General features: G+C 35.6%; 1 protein-coding gene across 1 annotated transcript in view; it reads right to left on the bottom strand.

Annotated features, from left to right (window-relative positions):
• ARHGAP42 (Rho GTPase activating protein 42) overlaps positions 1-19,876 on the bottom strand; it is a 307,373-nt gene that overhangs the window by 32,470 nt on the left and 255,027 nt on the right. The window contains exons 9-12 of the mRNA XM_002799784.4: positions 17,042-17,142; positions 15,047-15,156; positions 10,692-10,770; positions 9,086-9,125 (exon numbers count right to left, since the gene is read on the bottom strand). Of these exons, the coding sequence (XP_002799830.1) occupies positions 9,086-9,125; positions 10,692-10,770; positions 15,047-15,156; positions 17,042-17,142 (330 nt within the window). The remainder of the gene's footprint in view (positions 1-9,085; positions 9,126-10,691; positions 10,771-15,046; positions 15,157-17,041; positions 17,143-19,876) is intronic.

The following is a 19,876-nucleotide window of genomic DNA, read 5'->3' as shown; positions in this document are numbered from 1 at the left end:
CACGATTTTTAAAATATTCTCAAATCATAAATGAGAATTCAAACCAATAAAAATTTAAAACTAACTTCCATTTAAAGACAGTAGATTAAACATTCTTGTAACTCAAAATAGACCCCCAGACAAAAAATATATATCAAAAAAATAATGATAAAAATCAAGAAAGGGTAACAGCAACAAACTAAAAACTGAAAAAAATTCTAGGCACAGCAAGCCAATGGAGCTGAACTGATTGACAGAAAGGCCTGAATAACCTGTGCCTAACAATGGAACTAGAGGTACTACCACGAAGGGGTATTTATTGTGTGTTGTTAGGTGAAATCGACAGGACAATAAGGCCTATTTTCTCAAAATCTAAAATCTGAGGGTATATATGACTGTTTCTATTTTCCTAAGAAAAAACTCCACAAATATATATGCAAACTATTGGTAAGGAGAAAGAGGGCAGCAGTTAGAAACTGTCGTTTTTAATTCACTAGGTATTTTGGGATTATTTGATATTTAAAAAAAATACATATATATGTGTGTGTGTGTTTAGCACTCTAAAAAACAACTTCAAAACTCTAGAAATAAAAATGTCAAAACTAAAATATGTATTGCCATCAATGGGAAGTAGCTCATTTATTTCTTTGTCCCCACTGTCCTAGGTCAAGAGAACAGAACTCAGTGAATACTTTCAGTGAACTCAACACACAAAAATGAATGGCCATGGCATCTCATTAGAGTACAGCTGATGACCTACCTACATAAGAGTGAAGCTTTTCTTGGACACCAAAGAGAGACTGCTTGCTTCCAATAACCCCAAAATGCCCAGCATAACACTAAGCATTCAGATATTTTAAAATACTTCTTGAATATAGGAAACAGGTAAGATGGAAAAGCAAGGAATAATTTAATTTTCAGTTTTAAGGACAACAACAAAAACTGAGACAAAAAATGTAACCCTAGGTAAAAACAAGACACTAGCACTTTTCCATCAATTAAAACTGCAAGTTCCTGACATTTAAAATGTTTGGTACTAGAGGTCACATTCTTCCGCTGTTCAATAAAAAGATGTATTAAGAGAAAAAGACAATCATTTTTTAAAAATTTCAACAGAACTTCCTTTCAACAAAAATATAATGAAGATAGTTGTGACATATAAAACAGAATTTCTCTCTTAAGCATTTTGAGAAAAATAAGTAATAACCAGGCTGTACCCCAAAGTATACTGGGATATTTGGCAGCAATATTCCAATCTTTTCTAATAAACTGATATCAAAAGCTTATCATGTAGAATAAAATCTTACTGAGAGTCAGTCTAACTGCAGGGTTATTCTACGGATGCTTCTGTTCTGACATATTCCATGGATCCTGTACTTAGCTCCCGTCATGTGAGTAAATACAACACTATCAATCAATTCAGAGATGTGGAAGAATATACTGTGTTGGCAAAAGTAACCATGAATTTTTGTTTCCTTTGCCCATCCTTTGCTTTGACTGAAAGAGTAGTTTCATGGTGCAGAGATAGTGTCCAACTTTGTTTAAAGCCAGGAAAACCTAAGGCCAGTTCTCAGCTCTAGTATCACTGCTGTATGTCTGAGGTGGTGGACATGTACCTATTATTTTATAAACTCAAGTTCCTTCATTTATAAAATGAGCGAAGTAACAATACCTAAGTTAAACAGTTGTAGTAAGATGAAGACAAATGGAATGAAACACTGAAGAGTGCCTAACAATGGAACAAGAGGAATTCAATGCTAGGTTTTTTTTCCTATCTGCTCCTGTCTACACGTCACTGCTATATGAAGGAAAACATAAGAAGAAATTATAAAAGAAGCCAGTCATTAGTTTTAACTAGATGAAAGGGGCAGTAGTTACTCTTTCACTTGTTAGCTCTGTTACTAGGCATGGTTTTGATCTCTCTGTGCCTCAGTTTCCTCTCCTACAAAATAAAGGTAATAGTTTCTTCCTCATAGTACTGTTTAAAGATGAAGTAAGTTAACATTTGCAAAGCTCCTAGAATAGCATATGCTTAGAATATAGTAAGTGCTTTAGAGTATTGGCTCTTATCATTATCATTACTGACTAGAGAAGAATGCAAATCTCTACATATGTAAACTTCGTGAATAAGGCATTCTTCCCACATGGCTAAAATTACTAGGGCTTGAGGGACAGTCAGACACAAAGTTGATTTTCAAAAAGGCATATATCACTTTGTCACTTATTTAATAAGTTGGATATTAAGAAATGTCCCCATGTGATCATTATACTTCAATAAATACAATGAAAAAACATATCCTCTCACTAGAGTTAAACAGACTATAGCAAACTGAAATTACTGTTTACCCATATCTGTTGTCCCTCCCTGCAAGAAGATTATATTTCTCAGCATCCTTGAAGCCAGGCTTGGTCATGCGATACTCACTAACAATGAAATATGAACATAAGTGACACGTGTCTTTACCCAGTAGCCACTAAGAGCCAGTATGTGGCTTGTAATTTTCTTTTTCCCTTGTCACAGGATCAGCAATGATACAAAGGGAGGCTTCTCTACCAACTCAAGTTCCAGAGTGAAAACAACGTTGAGAGCCACCGCTGACCTATATGGACATGTACTATAAAGAAGAAATGAACCTTTATTGTCATCAGCCTCTGAGACTTGAGGATCGTCTATTACCAAGCATAACCTGGCCAGTTCTGATTTAATTGTATATAGCTTAATTCACTGTGGCAAAACTCACTGAAATAAAGGCAACCCTACATAATGAACTTTTTCCCTCCCTTATCTAGAATATATCCCTTTTGACTACTGACTTGTCAATTCACATAACAAAGGCAGCAAAGTGCAGCAGTGGCAGGGCCTGTTGATGGGTGCTTTGCAAATAACCATCAACTATAGACAGTGCCTTCACTTCAGTACCCAGCGATTTCTGCTGAGGTCTGAGAAGAGGACAAGATGGCTCAAATAGTTTGTCTTCCAAGGACTGTGGATGAGGTAGTCACAGGGATTGTCATTTCTGAGGGAAGTCAGGGGCAAACACATTCTGTAATGGAAAATGAGCAATTTTCCAAAGCCACGAAGGGGTTACTATACTTAATGCATCAGTGCTCATAAGATTTCAACTAAAACGGGTCCTCTTAACCTCCAAAAAACAACCAAAAAACAAAAAATCACAAACACCTGAGAACTCTACAGTGTTCAAATGTCGATGGAAAGGGTTATTACTAAATCAAATTGCACCATTGAAAAGGCTGATAATTAATGATAATTCTCCTTCAGTAGAGGACAAGGTACTCCTGTGGCAACAGCACAGAGAGGAGGATAAGTATCATACACAGGAGAAATATGGATTTGCTGGTTTGGGTTCAATGCTTGGCCCACAGCAGGCAGCCAATACATGCTTATTGACTGATGGCTTGCTAGTTACTGGTTTGTACCAGGATTGCTTAAGTACCTTCTCCGATGGGTTCTATAAGGGTTAGAGTTTATCAGCTTACATGAGCTATATTTGTGAACACTTTCCCAGTTCCAGGCCCCACGCCAGCCCTGTATCTCCTCCATTTTAGAGAGAATGAGAGGGATACCCAGAATACAACCACTATCAAATTCTATAATATGAGAATTAGAATTCTATAACATTAATGATACTTGGCCTTCATGGGTGAGGGTAGAAGCAGAAGACCGACTAACTTAGTCAACTTAATATATTCAATCAAATGTTCAGTCTAAACCTTATTTCTTTCCCCTATGTAAACTGTTCAGGGATAAAGCTTTTATTGAAACCTACAAAAAGTTTCCATAAGGCAGTTTAGCAGCACAAAAGCTATTAATCTCAACAGAATTCAAACAGCCATGAGGAAAGGAAAAAGAATAGTCTTCCACAGAGCTAACAAAGCAAAAGTCCTTGTACCTTCAATTTACTAGCAATTCAAAACCTAGTATGTCCTTACAGATGTAATCTACTTGACCTTACAGTACATTCTCTGGGTTGACAAAACAAAGCAACACTTGGCTTTACTTTTCAGTTTACTTTGCTGATCTCCTGTTTCAAATTAAAAGGTCCCTTATCACAGATAAATAATATCATGCTATGTGTTAACTGAAATAAATAAAAAATAAATGACTACATTTATCAATGTTCATGACACCTGCTGGACCTTTTCTTTTCTCCTTAAGGATGGGCAGTTAACTCTCCACAGCCCTGGCCCAAATTGTTCTTTCATTCTGCTCTGCCTATGAAGAGCACTTGAGCTACAACAATTCTCCTGGGTCTCTGTGACAAAAAGAAAACTGTCAATGATCAAAGATTGGGGGATTATATGGTAAAGAAGAAGAATGATAACCTAGCCACATCTGAGAACTTCCAGAACTCTCTAAACCACAGAATGAAGCCCAAGAACATTTATAACAGATGGTAATTGCATAGAATGATAAGGAGCAAAAAAAGCTCATTGCTGTGGAGAATAGATACACAGGTACACTTGAGGAAAGTCACTGAAACATACAAGCAGAAGTTTAGAACTGTTGGGAAATGTCAAGATTATCTTCTGTTCCAATCCCTGCAATTTTGTATATAAGGGCTGAATGTTAGGTGACTTTGTGATTACACATGTAAATCCTGACTTTTATTAGTGGAAACATCAATGGAAAAGAACTTCCTTTTTCTTATTCACAGTACCTGGAGTAGAGTAGGTGCACAAAGGAATATTGTTGAACTGACTGTATGAGAGAATGAGACCTAAGTGCCTTTTCTTTCACAATGCTCACTTTCTCCAGACCCAGGGTTGAAGGACCAGCTCAGAAGCCATCACACAAAACTCATATTTGAATGGGGACAAGGCTCAGGGCATCAATAGAAAATGTCAGAGAAAGAAAGCCTAGAAGAAATGTTAACTGCTTTTGCCTCTGTTAATGACTGGTCCCAAGATGGAGGTCTTGGGGCAGGAAAGGTATGTCATAAAATGTAATTTGTTCCTTTGAAAGATGTATTCAAATGGCAGAACTATGGAAAACATAAGGATGAGCTACTTTTCACAAAATGTCCCCCGTGGCATGGCTTGAGGACTAGTTTAGTGCTAATCTTAATTGAAATGCATGTCATTGAGGACTAGTTTAGTGCTAATCTTAATTGAATGGCACTTGTTTAATATCGATGACAGATATTACTACTAAAAAAATAAATTCATTCCCAAAGTCTTACAATTTCACTATATTGCAGTGTATTTTACAACCAGAAAAGTATTTGTAAATTCAATACCCTGTAATTGGTCAGTATTTTGGTTTTTTATTTGATGTTTTTTCATAAAGGTGATTCAAGCTTTCCTTTCTGTTGAATTACACAAGTCTCATTTACGGCATCCATACTTTGAAAATGGTAAATTAAGAGTAACTATTAATACAAGGTAGGAAGACTTTTGCATGTTAGTCTTATAAAGAGTAGCATGAAACTACATTCACAGCATAATTTTATTCTTCATTCCATGGCATTTGTTCTCTGTAAATTCATACTATGGCCCTATTTTAGAACATTAGGTATTTCTTACACTGTTGCTTATAGGATTTTCAGTGAAGGCACAAGATGTTATGATTGCTTCTAAATGGCTGGCATTCAAAACAAACTTTTACCTAAGTTTTATATTTTACCATCCTAAGCTTTATTGTCTTCAGCAGTTCAAAAACACTAAGACATATTATGCAAAACTGAGTTTCCAAAGGAGAACAAGAGTATTGTAGAGTAAGTGGAAGCCATCTGAATTATGGAGGATATAAACGAGCACTCTTCAAAGTGGCCGGTGAATTAGGGCTGGTACTGGTTTCCGATACCAATTACAGGAGAAGTTACATACTAAAATTGAGCAATGCTACTTTTAGAGGAGTCAAATATCAACTAAAAAGAAATACAAGATCTCAAGAACAGGATGATGTACAAAAAAATGTTTAGAGGGGCTGACAAAAAGAAAGATATAAACTGATTTAAACACTTAACACAATGAGCTCACATGACTTATTCAAGACCTAACAGGTATGAGAATTTCACAACCACTGAAACACAAATTTACCCGAAACAGGAGTTCGAGACCAACCTGGCCAACATGGTGAGGCCCCATCTTTACCAAAAACACAAAAAATCGGCTGGGTGCTGGGCGAGGTGGCATGTGCCTGTAATCCCAGCTACTTGGGAGGCTGAGGTAGGAGAATCGCTTGAACCCAGGAGGCAGAGGTTGCAGTGAGCTGAGATCTTGCCACTACACTCAAGCCTGGGCAACAGAGTGAGACTCCATCTCAAAAAAAAAAAGGCCTCACTCAGGTGAATTAGCAATACCACAATATCCACCCCAGAGCTGCTGGCAGCTAAGTTCTGGAAAGTGAGTCCAATCCTGTGCCTTTAAGCCAGGGTTTCCTTTATTGGTAGCACCTGCCATAGTCTTGACTTTTCAATAGGGTAGTGATTCCGTTTGGGTGAGGAAATTTGAATCCCCATGTGTGTGACAGCTAAAAATAAGTGTAATTTTCAATAAGTTTAGTTTATGCAAAAGTAGTAAGACCTTTTGAAATCACTATGCATTTTTGTGTGTATTTATTTAGAATGTTTACAACACTTAATTTTAACATAGTACTTAATCCCTGCATTTATAAAGTGATTTATTAGATTAAAAAAGTTGCTAGGAGTTTAAAAGATTATATTTGTCAGGATCACAAATCTGTCTAGTTAGGGTGACTTTGAGAGAATAAAATTTACTATTTTGTCATCAGTTGATATGTCTAAAGAAATTTGACTGATTAAATGTACAAATGGGAGAATTCTGTTAGAATTATGAAAACAAAATAAAGTGAAAATGACTCAGTTTTAAAAGTTAGTGCAATTACAAATAAGATCTGTATATTGATTAAAAACAGGCTTCAAGTAAACATATGGCTTAAAATAAATCAAATATTAAAACTTAAAGCTTCAGATTCATAAATTTAAGCACTAAAATAGAAGTTTGTAATATTTCTTCTATGACCAAAAATCTTCCCATGGGTAATAAAAGCCTACTGGTACTAATGAGAAGAAGAAGAGCAAATCCGTGCTCAGCACATGTCTCAGGAAAGGCCTGTATTGACTACCATGGAGAAGAGACGGGTTCTGTCACAAGGAGCTCAGAGTACTGGGTAGGAAACTAATACGCCATACAAAAAGCCAGAGTGTGAGAAATGATATAAACACATGCACTCTAGGACTGCTACTTTTCTGAAACATGCACCATTTTATAACTATAATTGAAGGCACAGTGATGTTTCCGGTGGCTGATACTGCAGGATACCTATTTCCAGAAGAATGATCCTGTACTGCATGAAGATGCAGACTCCCTCTCCATCATAAGTACATTAGTTTTGGTGGTGCATTTAATTAAGCATTAGTATATTCTGATCAACTTGACTACGCCACCATTCAGAAGCCCTACTCAATACTGTATATAGGTGCAATTGTTTTCCATTAAGGATTTGTCCTTGGGTAATTTGAATGGGAAAGGATTAATCTTATAGTGGATATCAACAATCAAACTAATGTTAGAAAACACATTTCACATTCTTCTCAAATGCAATGTATACAACAGATTACCTTTTAGGTAATTATTAAGTATGAACATTTAGTACATACACAACTCTTACCATTTGGTTAATGCATCTGTGGTTAGACAAAAGTTGGCAATAAAGGATTTTATACTAATTACTTTCCTTGATTCCAGTAAGGAAGTAAATGTGAAAATAAAAACTGGAAACAATTTTTTAAAGTATTATTTAAAAATAATTTTAAAATTGTAAGTTATTTAAATTATTATTGAAAGATCTTTTACATCATGCATTTTCTTTTGATAATTTCTGAAGTTAATCACTAGAAAGCATTTAATTCAGATAAAATAATAGGCTTTTTATACATTCAATATTTATAACTTTCAAATGAGTGCTTTCCTAGTTTTTATTTATTTCATTCTAACTTATATTTCCATAGCAATCTAAATGTCCGGGTTGGTCAGGCGCAGTGGCTCACGCCTGTAATCCCAGCACTTTGGGAGAACAAGGTGGGAGGGTTACTTGAGGCCAATAGTTAGAGACCAGCCTGGACAACAAAATGAGACCTCATCTGTATTAAAAAATAAGAATAAAATAAATAAGAAAAGTAAATGTCAGGGTTACTGAGTTTGTTTGAAAAATAAATTTAGAAGTCATAAGACAAAATCCATTGCATTACATGAAACTTGGAATTGCTCTGAAAGTTATACAAAATAACCCTAGCAACAAATACACAAATTAATTTTAAATATCAAATAAAATGACTATGTAAAGTACTTCTGGAAATACCCTAAACTAACCACAGAAAAAAGGTAGCAAGAGGTTGGCAGGTAATTAAAGAGGATTCAGAACATGATGAAAAACATATAAACTGTGTTTATAAAGAACGGCTACAAACTAATGATTTAGTAATAATATAGTAAAAACATCTTTTCCTACATATACCATGTGTAATGACAAGGTCCTTATATTTTACATTCTTAGTTACTATCCACTAAAACCAGCAAGAATTGTTTATGTCTTCAGTCTTATACCTGTAAGAAAACTGGAGCAGAGAAAATAAGACAAAGGAGCTCTCTGCTGTCTTATATATTTATATTGATATAGATACATAAATATAGTATTTATATATAATTATATAATTCAGCTTGATTATTTATATATAATTATATACTATATATCATATATTTATTAACATAATTATACATAATAAAATATAATTACATCATATATATAATATATAATAATATATAATATATATAATATATAAATAATTGAGCTAAATATCAACTTTCTCAAATCTCTATCAGAGATAAAGCAAGCCATGTAAATAAGTAAATAAACACCAAAGAAATAAAAATTAACTTTTGTTACTATAATACCAGTAGTTTATGGTATATTGAGAAACATTTTAAATAAAAATTTCAAATTTGCTGTACCATGAGATCAATGGCGTTATACTATTTTCCCAGAATACTTACAATCATATAATGCTTCTGTGTTAAAAATGACTACATGATAAAATTTTAAATAACTATTAACATGACTTACTTTCTTCTTTCTTGCTTATAATGGCAGGCAGAGTATAAATCTAAAAAACAAAGGATGTCCACCAGTTACTTCCAGTTAATGACCCAGCACGAAAGATTAGCAAGGTGATATCTGTACATTAATACACAAAAAGAGTGTCTTGATTTCAAGGTCCTACAACTGCTGGGTCCATAGCACCATCTGTGTACCATCAACCAACTTCCTTCCTGTGGTTCAGCCACCCTCACTTCCCACTCCTTTCCATCCGTGACTGTGCTGCCCTGGACAAGGTTCTACCTCCATCTGATTTATGCATCTTATTCTCTGCCCCAGTAGGATGCATAAAGTACCGTTCTCAGGAAGTATGTCATAATGGACTTCGCCTGATTGCTCCTTCTTCCAATTTCCTGCTTAGCATGTTTTCAAATGTACACAATCCTAACTTGTACATTGTTGCGTTAACAAACTATTCCCCGAATTTGCTCTAAGTCAGGGCTTCTCAACTATTTCTGGTAAAGAGTGAATTTTCTTTTAAATCTATTATTAACATTTGTGTAAAATATAATAAAATTGAAATAGAAAATAATAAAAAAAAATCAATGCAGAGTTCCAATTTTTCAATTAAATTTAACAGGCTTAAAATAACTTAAGTGGCTACACGATTTTCTAAAGACTGAATCACCATTTCTGTACTGATCTTACTGTGGACTGGCAACACAGTTTGAGGGAGGGTCTCAAAGTCTGAGGACCACACTTTGTATGGCACTGTTGCTATACAGGTTCTTTGCCATCTAAAGAATGCTTCTCAAGTGACAGGATGGGGACTCTTATTTCCTCTCTGTGCTCACCCTCTACTGATCTAGTAACAGGTGACAGGATGGGGACTCTTATTTCCTCTCTGTGCTCACCCTCTACTGATCTAGTAACAGGTGACAGGATGGGGACTCTTATTTCCTCTCTGTGCTCACCCTCTACTGATCTAGTAACAGGTGACAGGATGGGGACTCTTATTTCCTCTGTGTGTTCACCCTCTACTGATCTAGTAACAGTGTTCTTTAAGAAAACAGACGGTGATGGATGATTCAGCCTCCTTCTTATGTAAGCCTTCCTATTTTTTGTAAGTAGACTATCATACTAATTTCAAAATAACCACTAAAAATGGGGATATGCATGCAAGTGAAAATGTCAAGCCACAGGCAGTTTTATTAAGCTATACTCTTTTAAAATGGTTTTGATGAGAGAATCAGTTCTTACCCTGAACCTTGTTCATCACTCTAATCACATGCCTAGTACAGGCCTTGCAAAGACGGGGCATGAGATAATTATTAACGGAATAAGATAACCTAATGGGTGCACCCAAGGTGATGAGTGTAAGTAATTTTTTAAGAAGTAATTTTAGGGTTTTAAATTAGTCCCAAAAGCCCCCTTATAAAGTAAGTCAGAAAGGTAGAGTTATGTGCCATGAGTGAGACTAGGAAAGCAGTAAAAGTCTCTACTCCCCTGATTTCGTTTTTTAACATTTTCAGTTATACTACAGGCAAAACATTGTATATTATGAAAAGCATTTCCATACATTATAATTATTAGGACAATAAAACCTAAATTATAGAATGTATCATAGTCTTACCGGTTCCTTGCCATCCATGGCTTCAAGCCAGAGTTTCCTATTAGCTTCTGAGAAGGCCTGTAACGTGATGATCCCATGCCTATTAAAAACAAATATTTTATATATTTATACATTTATTACTTTTAAAATCCTCAGTAAGCTAAAAAGATGAAATTTGAAGAAAAAAAGAGAAATGAAGAGAGAGGAGAAAAACATAGGAACTTTCTTTAAAAAGAAAAAGATTGAAGTATAATACTTTCAGAAAAATCACTGGGCAATCAAAAAAAAGTTTTTAATTCTAATGATCACAGGTGGTAAAACCATTAAGTGTTTTTGGTATAGGAAAGTCTGAAGGAGACTAGTTTGAAACTATTTCCCTTGAAATGATCAAAGAGGATGAGAAAGTCACATTCTTCAAAGCCATCTATGAATTCCACAATATGAGAACTCGACCCTGATGTGGTGCAGTCTAGTCACTAAAAACAATTACAATGAATATGTAACAATGTGGAAAGCCTCATACCATAACTAGGTAATGTTTAAAAAGACACTAAAACCAAAGCATTTCTCTATACCATGATGACAATACTGAAATGAATTCATTTAAAAATAATTCTCTTGCATGCAGTCATTCTGAAATAGTTACTTGAGGATATACTTAAAGAAAGAAACAAAAAGTAGGGGGAGGAAGGGAGTAAACTAGCATATGGAGGAAAAGATATAAAATATAAAAAAGGAATTTACTTAAACAGAAAATCGAGGGATCTGTGAAGAGGAACATTGAGATGAAAATTTTATTATAAATATTTTATAATTAAAAACCTGGAACGACAAATAATAACCTACATCTCTTCTGCAAATGAGAACACAGATCATGAGAATCCTGAATATATATCAAGATAATCTCATGTTGGAGAATTTAAGCCAGTGTAGTAATACCAACAATAAATTACTGAAAATCAGTATTTGTTGGATATTTACTATGTGACAGGCACTGTGTTATGTTTCCTTAATTCTCTCATTTAATCCTGAAAACAATCCTTTGAGGTGGGTACTTATTATCCTTAATTTACAGACGAAAAAACCTAATTACAGAGTTTAATAAAGTGCTCCAAGGTTATATAACTGGAATATGTTAAGAGAAAGCACTAACATGTTGGTATTTGTCTACATAGAAAATCCAGAAGTCTCTACACAAAACTATTAAAACTAAAAAAGAGTTCAGCAAGTAGGTCAGATAAGAGATTGATATATAAATAAACTAACAGCCTCTCTATGCAGTAATCTTAACCATTTAGGAAAACAAAATTCAACTCATAAAAAAGAATCCTATTCAAAATAACAATAAAAAGAAGGTACCCAAAAGTAAATTTGAAAAAAGATATGTAAAATATTCAAAAAGAGGTTTATTCCGCACCCATTGAAAACTTCACTGCAACTCCAGTCAAAATCCCAAAAGATATTTTGAGAAATAAGGGAAAACTTAATAAGTGGATCTTAAAAATCATAAGAACACAGGGCAAAGGAGTCAACATAGTTTAAAGCAGCCTAGGAATAGGGTCATTGCCATACTAGATACAGGCATACCTTGATGTATTTCTCTTTGCTTGATTGAGCTTTGCAGATACTGCTATTTAACAAATTGATGGTTTGTTTGTGTCAACTCTATGTTGTGCATGTCTATCAGCACCATTTTTCCAAAAGCATTTGCTCACATCATGTCTCTGTACCACATTTTGGTGATTCTCGCAATATTTGGAATTTTTCACTGTTATTATATCTAGCATGTGATATATGAACAGTGATCTTTGGTATTACTATTGTCATTGTTTTGGGGTGCCATTAACCATGGCATAAGATGGCAAACAGTCAATAAAAGTTGTGTGTACCACTGCTCCACTTACTGGCCATTTCCTCATCTCTCTCCCTCTCCTTAGTCTTCCTATTCCCTGAGATACAACAATATTAAAATTAGTCCAATCAATAATCTCATAACATTCTCTTAAGCCAATGCCTTATCCACAGCAAGGCCCTAACTATCTTCAATTTTATGAAGGCTGAGAGAGATGAATAAGCTGCAGAAAAAAAGTATGAAGCTAGCATACTTCATGATGTTTGAGGAAGGAAGCCATTTGCATAATATAAAAGTATAAGATGAAGCAGCAAGTGCTGACGTAGAAGCTGCAGCAAATTATACAGAAGATCTAGCTAGAATCATGGATGAAGGTGGCTACAGTAAACAACAGATTTTCAATGTAGATGAAATAGCCTTCTGTTGGAAGATGCCCTCATTTAGGACTTTCACAGATAGAAAGAAGTCACTATCTGACCTCAAGGCTTCAAAGAACAGGCTGACTCTTGTTAGAGTTAACGTAACTGGTGACTTAAGTCAGAGCCAATGCTCATATATCATTCCGCAAATCCTAGGGTTCTTAAAAATTATGCTAAATCTACTCTACCTGTGCTCTACAAATGGAACAATAAGGGCTGAATGACAGCACATCTGTTTACAGCAAGGTTTACTGAATATTTTAAGCCACTGTTGAGACCTACTGCTTAAAGAGGCATATTTAAATATTTAAATATTACTGCCCATTGACAATACAACTAGTCACCCAAGAGTTCTGATAGAGATTTACATGGAGAATAATATATTCATGCCTGCTGACACAACATGTGTTCTGTAGCACATGGATCAAGGAATAAGTTAGACTTCTGAGTTATTATTATTTAAGAAATATATTTCATTAGGCTTTCACGGCCATGAGTAGTGATTCCTCTGATGGATCTGGGTAAAGTACACTGAAAACCTTCTTGAAAGGATTCATTATTTTAGATGCCATCAAGAACATTCGTCCCTCATGGGAGGAAGCCAAAATATCCACATTAACAGCAGTTTGAAAAAAATTGATTCCGACTCTCAGGGATGAGGTGGAGGGGTACAAGACTTCAGTGGAAGAAGTTACTGCAGATGTAGTGAAAATAGCAAAAAAGCTAGAATTAGAAGTGGAGCCTTCTAGAATATGTGACTTTATTGCTGCAATCTCATAACAAAACTTGAAAGGACTAGTTGCTTCTTACGGATGGGCAAAGAAAGTGGTTTCTTGAGATGGAATCTTCTCCTGGTGAAGATGCTATAAACATTGTTGAAATGACAACAAAGGATTTAGCATATCACATAAACTTAGCTGACAATGCAGTAAGGCAGGGTTTGAGAGGACTGACTCCAATTTTGAAAGATGCCCTACTGAGTAAAATGTTATCAAACAGCATTGCATGGTGCAGAGAAATCTTTGTTGAAATGAAGAGTCAATTGATGTGGCAAACTTTACTGCTGTCTCATTTTAAGAAAATGGCCATAGCCACCCCATCCTTCAGTAACCACCATGCTGATCAGTTAGCAGCTACCAACATTGAGGCAAGATCCTTTGCCAGCAAAAAGATTACTACTCACTAAAGACTCAGATGACCATTCACATTACTTAAAATACTTTAAAATTAAGGGATGCATATTTTTTATACATAATGCTATTGCACACTTAATGGACTGCACTGTAGCATAAACATAACTTTTATAAGCACTGAGAAACTCAGAAATTTCTGTGACTCAGTTTATTATATTTGTTTTATTACAGTGGTTTGGAATCTAACCTGCAATATCTCTGAGTTATGCCTGTAGCTATAGGCTATGGTTTATGAGCATATATAGTAAGTCATCGTATACAAAGTGTATACATGGATACACACGATAAGCTAGTGTATTCAGAATATTGTGGTAGTAATGCAGGAGAAGAAAGACAGATCATGGATTACAGAGCAGAGAGCAGGAAGCATACCCCTTCTTATTGTAAATTTAAATCATAAACTCAGATTCATGACATTTATATCTCTTCCATTACTTTGGGCTAAGAATACCCAGAACAGTGTTTTGCACACAGTAGGCATCCTGGAGGCATTCAACTTAGCTGGCTGAAAGAAGCTTATGGTATTCCCACCTGCATCTTATTCCTTGGAAGCAAGGCCACCAAGCGGCAAAAGCCCACCAAAAGGCTGATCCTGGAGCCATGAAATATGCCATTGGATTCCTTCATGGTGATGAGGACCACGAGGCCCCTACATACACTTTCTCCTAATACAGTCATTTATATTGATTTTTCTGATTCTGCTTTGAGTGATGCTACTGTTTTCCAGCATCCTGGATTGGATTTGCTTTTTCAAAAGCATTATGCAATAACAACATGAAAGAATGAAATAAACATGTATACTGTTTTTTAAAAGACTAAAAAACACTTGAATGCTGTTTCATGTTTATATTTAAATACAGAAAGACACAGTTTAGCTTATGAAAAAAATAAAGTAAAAAGAAAAGCTCAAACCTTTCAACTACTTCTATGTCAAAGCAGAATCGTTTGTCAATTGAATCTGTCTTTCGTCGGATACAAGATTTTAATTTAAACATTTCCGGTGAGCTAGTAACAAGACCATTCTGAAACAAGAAGAGTATCATAGTGTTAACACGCGGACAAGATGAACTGAAATATATTAAATACATGAGCTCAAGTTGCCACATTAAAATGTTTAACAGTATAGGTTATGTATAAAGGTCACAATCACACCCTGTCTTTTTTTTATTCCTAATGTTAGCTGTCCGATCATAATACATAAAACCATTTGTTAATTAATGGCATATGCATGTTTTATTTAAAAGAATTATGTAACATGCCTGTCCAGTACCCTTCAACATATTTACTTACAATGTTAAATTATACTATAATGTACATTCCCTCAATACTTAGATTTAGAAAAGGTATGAAGTTACACAGTCACTTAACACCACAATTGGATATATAGAGTGCTTGTTAGGATACAACATTTGTTGCTCTTAATCAAAACTCCCTGGATTGCAAAGAGATTAGTATCATGTGTGTGTCTTTGTATCAGAGCCTTAAATGATAACTAGCTCAGGTTTACAAGAGAGCTACCGAAATAATATAGTTCCAGTATATACATGACATAATGCTATTGCTATCATATATATCAGGTTGGTGCAAAAGTAATTACAGTTTTCCCATTAAAAGTAATGGGAAAAAATGCAATTACTTTTGCACCAACCTAATACCATGTGATTGTTTTGCTGGTAACCCACTGCTACTAAAACTGACTCTCTGGACAAGATCCAACATAGGCCACATTCATAGGAATTCTCTTCTGTAACTGAGATGCCAGTCTATTTGAAGGGGAACATTTACCTAATGTGTGGTTAATTCTATGTTTGGTTGTGCACGTCATCAATTTATTAATGGAACTTTGGCTTGGTCTACTTACATTATTAACTCACTGTCACATATGTTGGATTTACAGTAGTAACTATTAGAGTAGAAACTAGGTGTGTTGTGGCACTTAATAACTTCCTGGGATGGTAGCAACTAAGGTTTCTTTTTCTCTGGTATGTTCTCCTTCATTTTATGCCTTTCTGTTTGAATTATTAGACTCTGATGAATGCCCAAGTACAATAAGTTTCAACTGATGTATTTGAGTATGTGTCTAAGTTAGATCAACATTTACCTCTGCCATGATCTATACCACTAATTATCTGGGCGAGGCACTTACTTTCTACTAACTTCATTTCCTAATCTGTTAAAATAAGGCTGGACTAATTATCTTCAGTGTAACTCCCAGCTTTAGGGTACTTAGATTGTGACCTAATTAATTCACAAGTTCAACCATTTGCCATATCCATACTTTAAATCACAAGAAGATTATATGCCACAGACAATAAAGCTCTCTGCAGCATTTCCTCAAACAAAGTACACTGTATTCTATATTGTGCACTACCCATGTGAGACATTCATTCAGTGACCAATTTACTTTTGGGGTAAATGAGCATCTATTGGTTTCTTCTGAGAAACCTTGTTAGCCAGCATTTTGGTAAACAGTATGCAGTGCGGAAGGGGACAAGGCATGCAGGGGCAAATGCAGCCTCCCACAGAGGCTACCCAGGGGAAAGATACAGAATCCCTGAGCCTGCTCCAGCCATTGACAGTCCCTCCCTGGGCTGCTAGCCAACCAACAGCATAGACAAATAACTCTGCTGCCGGAAATGTAAGATGATACCTCTGTAATCTACTGAAGGATCACTACATTTAACTCGACTGCTTATAAATATGTCATGGCCAAGTTAAAAGAAGACCCTGGCTACTCTTTTCAAGTCATTCGGCTCATAAAAATGAGAGAAAACATTTGACTTTCTTTTTTTTTTTGTAAATGGGTACGTGTTAACTAGAGAAACAAATGTGATTTTTTTTTCTTTTAATTCCATTACTTAAATAACAAACAGTTTAAAAAGCAAACAAAAAACAAAACTAACTCACCATTTTCCCACTGGATTTCATTTCTGAAACACTCATTGTAAATGTTTTACTTCCCTTATCATATGTACAATAATGTTTAATCCATGTAAAACCAAGCGGACCTAATGTAAGGAAACAAAACATGTTTTCAGATTTTGTTAATAAATGATCTGTATCAAACTTTGCACATTCTCCAGTGCTATGATACACAACTGAGTATCTCCATATACCATGCTAGTTTGTAACATTTACTGTGCATGAGAAAGAACAGAGAGACAGCAGTATAGGATAGAGAGTCTTAGAATCAGACAATGTGGCTTTACTTGTAGCTCTGACACCGACTTTGTAAGACTTGTAAGTTACTTTGGATCTGAACTTCAGTTATCCCACCTGTAAAAGTCGTATACTTGTACCCCATAGAGGTAGGAAGAATGAGGAATAAGAGTCTGAATTGTTAAAAATGGTCTCCTTACTTCTACCTGTATTCTTTACTCTCGTAACTGTCAGATATATATTGTTAAAAATGTAGCCAGGTCACTTCGCTCCTGCGTTCGGAACCCTCTAGTGCCTTCCCATCTTACCCCCGATAAAAATCAAAGAGCCTATTATCCACAAGGTTCCAAGTGAGTGGCCTCTCATTCTTTTCCCCATCTCACATCCCACTGCTTTCTGCCTTGTGCACTCAGTTCCAGCTACACTGCCCCGCTTGCTGGTCTTTGAACACAATGGAGGCATTCCTACCCAAGGGCATTTGCAGTTGCTGTTTCCCAGGCCTGGACTACTTTTCCTTTAGATACCTGCATGACTTGCACTGTTACCTCCCTTCAGGCCTTTTCCTAAATGTAGCTTTCATAATACGGCCTTTCCTGGGGAGATATCTAAGATCTAAACACCCTCACCTTGATATTTATCTCTTTCTTGCTTTCATTTCTTAGCCATTATCACTGTCTGAAATATGATTTGTTTCACTAATTTAGACCATTTATTGTGTGTCTCTGCCACAAGATTTTAAGAATCTATGTGAGCAGGAACATGTGATGTTCTGCTGACTAGGATATGAATTGTTAATCCTTACAACAGAGCCAGACATACAGTTGTCAGTCAATATTGACAAATGAATAATGAATAAAGGAATGAATCACGCATCTAAGACTTTACTAAGTTCTAAGACTTTACTGACCTTAGAGTTATTTCCTCTTACTCTTAATCTGGAAAAAACAAATTCAAATTACTCTTTAAAATGAAAATAATTTCCACTATCTATATGAGAAGGAACTTGTATGTGTAATGTTCACTTTCTTTTCCCCCCCAAAATACCATGTAACCCTTTCCCATAGCACCCATGTTATTGTCCAGTATTCCCCTCCTTAGGGAATTTACCAGAGAGTAGAATGCATTGTTAGTTCAATGTTAGTTCAAAGACCACGGTGGAAGACCTTCATAGGGAAGCCAAGTATCCTGTACCCAAGCACCATAGTGGGCTGAGTGCATTGAAAATGGTGCTTGTTTTCTATGTATTAATAGCATCTCCAACCAGGGACCCATCTTGCTTAACACCTGAATTTTTCTAGCAGCTACTATGCACATGTTTTTGCTGGCTTCATTTCAGAACCATGTTTAAAAGAAAGAAATTGAAATATTAAAACGTACCTCTTGAGAAAAGTGTTTCATGAGCCATTTAATTTTTTTCTTTAATAATAATGCCCTTGGTATCAAGTTTAATACTTAAGCCACTCCAGATTTTAAAATTGCAGGGTGCAGTCATACACTTTATCATCACAAAAGACTATTACAATTAACTTCAATTCCGTTTGGGGACCATTTCACACTATAATACTTAATAATACTTGTTGATAATTCTGTTACATGTGATGTAAAATACCTAAAGACTTAAGAGCTAATTAGTGGAAAGTGACTGGATAGATATTCTCATATGTAGTGACTTCATTATGTAGGTAGTAATATATGAAGCAATATTAGCTATAATTTTAAAATAGAAATGCTGCAATGCTCTGATGACATTTTAAACCAAAGACCCTTTTTCCTGCCTCCATCTTAAGTTCAGAACCTCCTGCATTTAATCCTCGAGTTTGCTGCAAACACATGCTGCTTTCTTTAAAGCTGATTGGCACTAGGCCAGGGCAGATGCTCTTAGACAGGCAATTCTAAAGTCCCCAAAAGTGTCTGGGAAAATAAAAATTGATTACAGCTCTAAAGTTGCAAAATAAAAGCTGTTTAATTATCTCACCCAGTAATCATTTAAGTTGCTAAGATGAATATTTGCAGTGTGGAAGGGGAATGAACATTCATCGAATACCTTCTTAGTGCCCATATTTTATCTAAGAACCTTTATACCAGACATTATAAAGAACATTTTAAGAAAACAGCCTGCGACCGAGAGATGGCAGTACTTTCATCAATAGGGCATGTGACTGAAGTTGTTCTTTTTAGAGAAATGATATTTTCAAGCTGTTTTAAGAATTAAATGAGACAGGCCAGGCATGGTGGCTTATGCCTATAATCCCAGCACTTTGGAAGGCCGAGGCGGGTGGATCACAAGGTCAGGAGATCGAGACCATGGTGAAACCCTGTCTCTACTAAAAATACAAAAAATTAGCCAGGCACGGTGGTGGGTGCCTGTTGTCCCAGCTACTCAGGAGGCTGAGGCAGGAGAATCGTGTGAACCCAGGAGGCGGAGCTTGCAGTGAGCCGAGATTACACCACTGCACTCTAGTCTGGGCGACAGAGCGAGACTCCGTCTCAAAAAAAAAAGAATTAAATGAGACAAATATAAATTGCAAAGAATAGTAAGAGCCCACAGTAAGCACAGTATTATTATTATTGACACTACCAAGA

The sequence above is a fragment of the Macaca mulatta genome, chromosome 14 (assembly GCF_049350105.2).
Source record: "Macaca mulatta isolate MMU2019108-1 chromosome 14, T2T-MMU8v2.0, whole genome shotgun sequence".
NCBI classification, from domain to species: Eukaryota; Metazoa; Chordata; class Mammalia; order Primates; family Cercopithecidae; genus Macaca; species Macaca mulatta.
The sequence above is the reverse complement of the archived record's forward strand: the minus strand, read 5'-3'. Positions and strand labels throughout refer to the sequence as shown.